This window comes from Mesocricetus auratus, unplaced genomic scaffold (genome assembly GCF_017639785.1).
Source record: "Mesocricetus auratus isolate SY011 unplaced genomic scaffold, BCM_Maur_2.0 Super-Scaffold_15014, whole genome shotgun sequence".
NCBI classification, from domain to species: Eukaryota; Metazoa; Chordata; class Mammalia; order Rodentia; family Cricetidae; genus Mesocricetus; species Mesocricetus auratus.
This window is the reverse complement of record NW_024429186.1, coordinates 31,098,013-31,107,723: the sequence shown is the minus strand read 5'-3', so window position 1 is coordinate 31,107,723 and position 9,711 is coordinate 31,098,013. Positions and strand designations below refer to the sequence as shown.

The following is a 9,711-nucleotide window of genomic DNA, read 5'->3' as shown; positions in this document are numbered from 1 at the left end:
TGACGTCCCGGCCTGGGGTGGGGGAGGGAGGGAGGGAGGAGGGAGGGACCAGCGCACGCAGCCTCTCTTGCTACACGATTTTAATGTTTTAAACAGACACAGGAAAAGCCGAGCCCATTTGAAAAATACTTTGCGAGTCCTCTGGTTCGACGTGGTAACTGAACTTTTTTTTCCCCTCCTCTTGGAGTCAGTCCTGCTACACGTTGGCTGTTTTTCTGGAAAGTTACTCCCGAGCCCCCTCCCTCCTGCTACCCCAGCCCCTGTGCACCGGGGCTAGCTGTCAGTCCACGCTCTCTGCCCGGCTCTCTCGCCTCCCCGCGTCCCCGATCGCCCCTGGGCCTGGCCGGGGACACACGCAAGGTCCGCTAGGGGAGCAGTGCCGGGCGGCAGGGCCACTCTCTCCAGGCCCGAGGGTGGAACCCGGCTCGGCCGGGATCCTGGCAGCGGTTCTTCATTGACAATCGGGGAGCCCGGGCGGCTGCAGCTTGGATAAATGATGGCGTTTTCCGGAAGGCCGAGGGTGCCCTCTGGCGAGGCCGGGCCGCCAGTGACGGAGGTTTGGTGGCTCGGTCCCGTGGGACTGCCAGCAACACTAGATCCTGTGGTCAAGTTCCCGGCCCCACGTGCGAGTGAGCACCGCTTCCTTCCCGGACGACTCAGGACCTGGCCCCAGTTCATTTCCCAGCCGGGTTTCTTGGTCTTTCCCCCTCGCCGCCAGACCTAGGCCGAGCTGCCCGCTTTCTTCCCACATCTCACCATAGGCCTTCCCGAAACCTTTCCAGGCTCAGAAGTCTCAACTGAAGGGATGTCAATGTATTATCTTACAATCATGGAAACCGAGGCACAGTTCACGTTTTTCAAAGTCACACTGCGTGTGGGTAGTGAAGATGTTCATCACAGGCTGTCTAACCTGGAAAGGCATTATTTTTTACTTGTAACTTGTCTGACTATGAGGAAATCAAGGTGTACAGAGACCTTAAAAATGACTTCTTTAAGGTCACACCGCTCTTAGGTGTCAATACTACCATTCAGATCTTGCCTGACCATTGCCAGTCTGAACTTTGCTATGTTTGCTTCTGCAATTTGAGAAATAGATTTTTTTTCCCAAGGCAGTGTTTCTCTGTGTAGCCCTGGCTGTCCTGGAACTTGCTCTGTAGACCAGGCTGGCCTCGAACTCAGAGATCTACCTACCTCTGCCTCCTGAGTGCTGGGATCAAAGGTGTGCACCACCACCATCAGGTTGAGAAATAGTTTTTTTTAAAGTTTTTTTTTATTGTGTGTGTGTCCATTCGAACTTGTGCGCAGGTACTGTTGGAAGTCAGACAAGGGCAGTCATTTCTCTGGAGCTGGAGTTACAGGAGGTTGTGAGCTGCCTAGCATAGATGCTGGGAATCCAGCCCTGGCCTTCTGCAAGGGCAATGTGTGCTTTTACTTGCTGACTCCTCTCCAGCCCTGAAGGATATCCTTGGAGTCTACTACATGCCTTGTACAAAACACAACTTGCTTTTATGGAATTTGCATTTCCCAAAGAGGAACGGACGATAAAATTATGTGGATGATGGGACAGGGTAGGGGAAGGAGAGTGACTCAATTGGGGGATGTTGAAATTTAAAATGAGGTGGTGATCCCAGAGGCTGAGGTTCTTGGGCTAACTCTTTACAACACAGGAGGCAAAGCTGTTGAGGGAATGAATTCTCTTCCAGGCTATACACTTTCTGCCTTGCTCACACCTGTGTCTCCAGGGCAGCTATATTTTTAAACTCATTTCTCAAATGGTTCAAATGCTGGGTAAGGTTTGCCAGCCCCTGCTTGCTGGGGATTCTCTTGCCCGGGGTGAGTACCATTCACCCTTTGTTTTCTCAAAGTTGGGGAAGAAGTGGGAGGGAGCTTACAAGAAACTGAAAAATCCAAGCATTAATCCCTTCTTGCGTAACCGGTGCCACAGAAGAAGGAACAAGGGAATAGTCGATGCCTCTATTGAAGCTGTCTGAGATTTTTGGCAAGGATCTTTGCATGAGATTAAAATCTAACAACATATTCTCGATGAGAAGCAAGTAAGAATGTTACAGCGATCTTCACAGGTCATCCCCAGGGAGGAACCTTAGGTCAGACAAAGCTAGGATGAGGAATCAACTCCTCTGCCTCCCAGGCCATCGTGTCATCAGGCATGGGAGTGTTTGGTCCTACTCGGTGAACATGGGGGGAGAATCCTTGCGCTGGGTGTCACTTGTTGGGTACATCATTCAGCTCCTCCCATTTTCAAGTCCTCATTTTGAACCTGTAGCCATCCACATGCCATTTCCTGTAGGTCCCAGTGACCAATGACAAGAATTGGCCAGAGACGTTGACTTAGGGGTCTTATATGGAATATGAGTCAATAGAGACTCAACCTGTCTACCCCCTAGACTGGCAGTCCATGGGATAGCTCCTTCTGCAGGCCTAGGAGGATGTTGGGCAGCCATTATGTGCTGGAAAAGATCACTGCAGTAACATGTAGTATTACAAGGGCTGGTCCAGCACTTAGTGCTGGAGTTATTTTGTTCCAGCTATCTGTCTTGCTGAGTAGAGGAGTTGTTGATCACTTTGTGGTGTTGTTCATATTAAATAGAACCCCTAATGTTATATGTTATATCTTATTCTTTTTGAAGAAGAAGAAGAAGAAGAAGAAGAAGAAGAAGAAGAAGAAGAAGAAGAAAAAAGAAGAAGAAGAAGAAGAGGCTTACTATGTTGCCAAGGCTGGACTCAAACTCCTAGGCATACACGATCCATCTGAGTAGCAGCAACATGGCTTCTGTCACTGTGCTTGGCTATATTTACACTTTTAAAGGTGATTAGTACTCGAGTATTGGATATTTTAATCTGGCCTCTAAATAAACTTTACTTCCAAACACAGAGTTTCATGTAACCCATTCTCACCTCCCAAACTCACTATGTAGCTGAGGATGGCATTGAACTCCTGAGTTTCCTGCCTCTAACTCCCAAGGGCTGGAATTACAGGCATGCATGAATAAACTTCTTGAAGGCAGAAATCACATACTCCACATTTTTGCAAGTCCTTGTAAACGTTGTAAACTTTATTACTTACTGTTCATCTGTCAAATGGAAATAATACTACGTGTTCTGCCCTCCACAGTTGTTATATCCTTCACTAGAGCAGTAATCTGAAGGCCTTTCTACATTGCGAATGGGAGGGGTCAGAATAACCAACCGTGGCGCTTGCACTCACTCATAAATATATTTAATCAGAACTACACATGTAGGCAGTTCCCAAGGCTAACCTCGCCGGAGCGGATTTTGGCATCTGGAGATTTGTTTTGTTTTCCTTAAGTCAAGCAAAGTTGGTTTAGGAAAGACCTGGTTTAAACGGGAAGGTGACATGCAAGCCCCAGGAACTGTGAGGCGGACTCTTTAAGGTGGAAGGGCGGGGTCGTTGTTAGGGACGCAGCGCAGACGCTTGTTTCCAGGAAGTGACATCAGCGGCCGCGGAGATGGACGATTTACTGGACCTGGGCGAGGAGAAACGGCGCAGCTCGGCCACCTCTGTGAGGAGCGGTGATGGGGGCTGGGGACTGGTTCAACGGGTGGGACAAGTGGCCGAAAAAACCGCAGTCGGGACAGATCTCGGCTCAGCCGTCTGAGTGCGAATCCGGTCTGGACAGAGGGTCTGCGCCCCAAGCCACGCCCGCCCTCGCCCTGTAGTCTAGTCCCCGGAAGTTCTCCCAAAAGCTGCTAAGAAGAGAGGTGGTTGGGGCTGTCCTTTCCTCCCTGTAGCCCTCCTTCCCAGGATTGGAAATCAACACTCTAGTATATTACGTGGGGGGAGTAACAACAACAACAACAACAGAACCGTTGATGGACCAGAATACACCTAGCCCAGGCTTCCTTGCTGGTAGAATGGAGGTGGGTGTTGCTGTGCAGGTAAAACGGGCATTTATCGCAGCGCCTGACCTTCGCTGCTGTTTCCTCCCAGGCCATGACCAGCATCTAGCCAGTAGATCATAGAACCATTAAAGATCCACATCCAGTGTTTTCTGACTGTCAGAGCCTCCGGGTCTCCGTAGCCTTTAGAGTTCACTTAGTTGAGATCACTAAAACATCAGGTCACCTAGCAAGTCCTTAGTTTCTGCTCTAAAATCTCAGGTGTTTTGAAGGATCCCAGTAGCATCCCATGCCCTCCAAGGTGCTAGAGAGGCTCCGATGGAGGGAGATAAGAGAGACAGGAGCCAACTGGTTGAGAATGGAGCAGGGTTTTTTGTTTGTTTGTGTGTGTGTTTTTTTTTAAGCTAAGGACAATAGGCCATCCGTTTTTTCCTGATACATGGACCTTTTTAGTACCTGGAATGTGAATGTAGTAGTGATTTGGTTTTCCACAAATACGTGTTGAGCCCTACTGTGTATCAGACTTTGTTCTAGGCAGAGAACACAGCTTCACTGACCTTTGCCTTGGAGGCGCTGCGGGGGTGGGCTGGAGCCCAGTAAACAAACTGCCCTTAAAGTAAGAGATCTCAGGTTGTAAACTGGTTTCCTATGTTGCCAATCGAATATCTCGAACTTTAACAGTCGTTAGAGCAGTCACTTGTCAACAGCATTTACAGACACCTTCCCTGATTTCTGTCTTAAGGTAGCCACTGTAGGATCCTGGAGAAGGAAGTGAGCTTGTATTATCAGAAAGATTGCTCACACCACCCTTGGAAGATTGACATCGCAACTTGAAGGATTGATGAATGCAATCAGGCGCCCAGATCCTACTTTAGTGTTTTTTTTTTTTTATGCAGCACTCCTAAAAACCTTCCTTCTTAGAACACTTAGTACTGAGTTTTTCAGTGGGGTGTTGTAGAGAGAAGCCTTTTTTTTTTTTTTGTCAGAGCCACGGTGAAGGAACCCTGAAAGAGCTATGCTATGCTGAGGGTTTTTTCCAATTTGTTTTGTTTTTTTAAGTAAATGATCACACAGAGACACTCTTCAGCCATTAGTGTACCCCAGAGTGTTGTTTTTGTCCTGGGGAATGTTGGGGACAGAGCCTCTACCCACTAGGAGGGCTTGGGGAACACCTGCAAATGGTGACTCAGAATCTTGAAGTGCTCTATTTCCCAAAGGTGATGTCTCAGCATTCCTGTGCCCCTCTTCCCAACCAGATCCAACCAGCAGAGCAAGAGTTCTCTCTGGATGGATTCCTCTGGTGTCAGCTGCCATGAAACTGAGGAATTCTCCCTAAAAGCCTGTCAGGTAGCTGTCACTCAAGTCCTGCCTAGGAAGGTGGGAGCCTTTACCACCTGCTCTGAGCTGTGGTTAGAGGCTTCGGCCCAGACTAGCTGCGTTTCTAACTGTGTGTTGTGGATAGAATAGTGACTTTGCTTTTGCTGTAGCTGGTTTTTGCAAATCTCTTGATCAAGAATCTGTATGCTTCCTGTTCTGCCGAATAGAACAACCTTGGGTACTTTCTCGTAAGGATTTAGAGAATTCTCTGTGAATATATACAAGTTACTCAAATCCTGCTCTCTGCCATGCCAGAAAATTCCAGTCCTGGCTTACCATTATGTCATACTCACAGGGCCTCAAATACCATTGGATCATCTGTGCTCTCTCTTTGCAGGGGGCCAAGATGGGCCGCAGAGCTCAACAGGAGTCAATGCAGGCTGAGAGTTACTTGAGTAGCAAGAATTCTTCATTAACTCAGACTGGAGAGGTGAGTGCTACAGAGACAGAGAGGAAACAAGAAGGTGTAGAGAAATCCCCTCTAAGAAGAAATGAACCTTAATGAGCAGGGTTGTGGTCCTCTACGATATTTGGTTGGGATGCCAGCCTTCCCACGTGTCTTGATTTGGAAGTTCCTTTCTAGGTCATTGACCTACTGGATTCTGAACTTTTTTTCTTCAAATTCATAATGTACAATTTTTATTTTATTTTTTTTGTTTGATTTGGTTTTTGATTTTTTGGGACAGGGTTTTGTGTGTGTGTGTGTGTGTGTGTGTGTGTGTGTGTAAAACACACCTGGCTGTTCTAGACTTCACTGTATAGGCCAGGCTGACTTCAAACTCACAGAGATCCACCTGCCTCTGTCTCCCAAGTGCTGGAATTAAATGTATGTGCCACCACCTCCTACCTAACTTATTTTATGTTTTAAAGACAGGGTCTCAAGTAGGCCAGGCTTGTGTGGAACTCACTATGTAGCTGAGGATGACATTGAATTACTGATCCTCCTGCCTCCACCTCCTGAAAGCTGGGAATACAGGCATGAACTGCTATGCCCTGTTGTTGCAGGTACTAGGACCAGGCCCAGGACTTCATGCATGCTAGGCAAGCTCTCTACCAACTGAGCATAGCTCCAGCCCTGTAGAGCTTTTAATGCCACCTGAAGTGAGAGACTGGAAAGTCAAAATGCAGAAACTGTCAAGTTTTACCTTATAAAGACCAGGAAGGTACACTGGTACTGTGAGGTTGGATCACATAACTGGGAGTTTGCAGCTAGTAGCAACTGATGTTTCCTAGAATCTCAGGCAGGAAGGGCATTTGGCTGCCTCTGCCTTCTAGAAACTTTTCCAATTGGCCTTGACCTTTAAGGAATGATCCAGTTTCTTTTGTGAAGAGTGGGAAATCCACAAACAGTATTCTTTATTACCAGGATTCACTCAGTCCTCTTCATTTGCACAGTCTTTGCCTTTCCAAGTCTTCCCTGACCCCTGTAGGCTGTCTTCTTAGGACTGCCCCCTCCTGTTTGGGGCAGGCTGGATTATTTGCTAATTGTAGTTCTCCATGTCTCTCTGCTCCACTAGAAAGTGAGTCACCAGACAGTAGGAAACCTGGCTTCTTGGCAGTTGTCTAACTCAGCAGTTCATGGTGGCTGAGGGGACCCGAACTGAGAAACTGGCAGATCACATAGGTGCACATAACCCGCACACACTGTATTCAAGTGGAGATGTTTTTCCCTGTATCAGAAAGGACGTCACCATTTTCTTAAGCTCTTTATGTGGTCCTGTCTGCGTATCTTTCATTTTCCCACTTACTGTAGAAGCGTGAGTATGAGGAATTATTATTGTAACCATGATCTCAGCATGTGAAATCTGACAGACAGCTGACTCTTCCCTCATCAGCCGAAGACCCTAGGACGTGTATTAGGGCCTGCAGGTCGTATGACCACTCTAAAGGGATAACTGGTATCTCATCAAAGCTGGTTGAGGTTGGCAGGATATAGATCAGCACTGCTTGATCTTCTAAGAAACGCTGACAGACTAGGGGTGTGTGTGTGTGTGTGTGTGTGTGTGAGTGTGTGTGTGAGTGTGTGTGTGTGAGTGTGTGTGTGTGAGTGTGTGTGTGAGTGTGTGTGTGTGTGTGTGTGTGTGTGAGAGCGATGCACACCTGTTGCTGACGCTGGTCCTCAGCATCTTCCTTCACAGTCATTATGAAAATTCATTCTACTCCTCATCTCTCTGGTGTCCAGCAGAATTCCAGAATGTCTCCCTTCCCTTCCTGAGGCACTAGCGCTTGCAGCAGCGTGGGCAGCCTCCCACAGGACCATGTACTCCCTGGGCTGTGTGAAACTCTTTGGCTGTTTCTTTCTAAAATTAGATCCAGGATTTGTGCCCATTTACACCCAGTTCCGAGCATACTACTTGATATGTTTATTTTTATCCCCTCGCTGACTTTATTTAGTGGAGATAGCCCTAAAAAGACGTAAGCGTGGTACCTGGGAACTGTCAGGCAGACTGGGGTTACTTTAGAGTCAAGTAGGAATTAGTTTTGGATAAATAGTTATTTTAACGTGAGGTTGTAGAGGAAGGAGGAGGAGAGATACAGGGCTTGCCACTGACTCTTCTAATTGCCTGACTCTTAAATCCTCTAATCTCTGGAATCCTCCATCTTGTCGTATGTCAAATGGTGATCATAGTGCCCTTAGATGAATGTGGGGATCAAGTGAGCTATGCGTTTAAGCACTTGGGTAAACGAAAAAGCACTGTGTAAGCTCCTGATTGTCGAGCACGGTAGTGAGTGACTGGGTCTTTGCACTCTGCTGTTCCCATTGAAGGGCTGCATGGAGAATGGTTAGTGCCGGGTGCGGTGGCACATGCTGTAATCCAGGCCCTGGGCATTTTGAGTTGGTTCTCTCCCTCCACCATGGGTTGGGGATTAAACTCAGGTCACCAGGGTTGCACAGCAAGCGCTTCATCCACCGAGGCTTCTGGCCAGACTTAGGCTGTTAAACTTAAAAAAAAAAGTTAATAGTTATAAAATTGAAAAACCTGATGTAAAAATCCAGACTTGGGGTTTCCCTTGGAAATCAGAAGTCCTTCCCAGTGAGACCTATGAACTAGCATTTCCATGTGGCAGCAATTGGCCAGGCACTGGTACCGCCTCCTTATGGGTGACTAGGTGATTAGGTTTCTTCAAGTCACCGCTTTTCTTCTCCCTGTCTTTATTTGTAGTGCTGGGGATGGGATCCAAGGCCTTGTATATGTTAGGCATGTGCCTTACGCTCTCTCTCTCTCTCTCTCTCTCTCTCTCTCTCTCTCTCTCTCTCTCTCTCTCTCTCTCTCTCTCTCTCTCAAGATGATCTCACTAAGTTGCCCAGGACTACCTTGAACTTGCCACCTTTAGTCTCTGAATAGCTGGAATTACAGGCTGTGCTAGGTTTCCAGCTTGCGTCACTTCTGCTGCTGCTGCTACTACTGTTTCTTCTTCTCCTTCTCCTTCCTCCTCCTCCTCCTCCTCTTCTTCCTCCTCCTCCTCTTTCTTCTTCTCCTTCTTCTCCTCCTCCTCCTCCTCCTCTTCCTCCTCCTCCTCCTCCTCCTCTTCTTCCTCCTCCTCCTCTTTCTTCTTCTCCTTCCTTCTCCTCCTCCTCCTCCTCTTCCTCCTCCTCCTCCTCTTTCTTCTTCTTCTCCTTCTCCTCCTCCTCCTCTTCCTCCTCCTTCTTCTTCCTTTTCCCTTCTGCCTCTTGATCCTCCCTCCCTCCCTCCCCTCCCTCTCTCGCCTTTTTGGAGGCTGGGTTTCTCTATAGCTGTCCTGGAACTGACTTTATAGACCAGGCCTGCCCCCATTTCCCAAATGCTGGGATCAAAGGCATGCGCCATCACTGCCTGGCCACTTCTTACTTTTTGTTTGCTGGCTTGTTTGTTTCTGAGACAGTTTGCTTTGTAGCTCAGGTTGACCTCAAACTTCAGGGTCTTTCTGCTTCAGCCTCTCGAGTGCTGGGATTGCAAGCATGTGCCTCCGCGCGTGGCCACTTCTCACTTTAACACAGCATCAGACTTACTCACTTGGTCCTGAATTTCAAACCTGTGCTGTTTGGAGATAGTTTCCAGGCATTCCTCTGCACGTGTTAGCGCTGAATTTGGCTACATTCAACAGCCACTTTTCCTCTGGCCTGACTGAAATAGGACTGGCTTTCGAGGAGTTCAGTGGAGGACAAAGGGGATGTGGTTACTGGATGATGTCCTGTGTCATCCTGAGCCATCTACTTTCCTGCTGTGCTGCTGGGAGCTTGTGGCTTTAGTTCTCATGGTTGCAAAATGATTGATGCTTGTCGGGGATTGGATCTCCATTCTAGGCAGGGAAAGAGTTCAGGGCACATCCAGTTAAATGCTCCCCTTTGAGCAGGAAACAGTAGCCGGAGACCTCAGCAAGTATATGACTAGCTGTATTTTATTGGCCAACACAGCTTTACAACTGCCCTAGCTTTCAGGAGAGCTTTTAATTCAGTCAGAATTGGGTCTTATA

The 9,711-nt window shown here is 47.9% G+C and overlaps 1 protein-coding gene across 2 annotated transcripts in view; it reads left to right on the top strand.

Annotated features, from left to right (window-relative positions):
- Window positions 1–3,424: 3,424 nt before the first annotated feature.
- The window catches only part of Ift43 (intraflagellar transport 43), a 75,700-nt gene continuing 69,413 nt past the window's right edge, over window positions 3,425–9,711 (top strand). The window contains exons 1-2 of one of the 2 annotated variants that reach the window (XM_040742711.1): window positions 3,425–3,542; window positions 5,594–5,686. In XM_040742711.1, the coding sequence (XP_040598645.1) occupies window positions 3,489–3,542; window positions 5,594–5,686 (147 nt within the window). In that variant the 5' untranslated portion in view covers window positions 3,425–3,488. Of the gene's footprint in view, window positions 3,543–3,575; window positions 3,901–5,593; window positions 5,687–9,711 lie in introns of those variants that run through there. The other variant, XM_040742713.1, reaches the window with a different exon arrangement.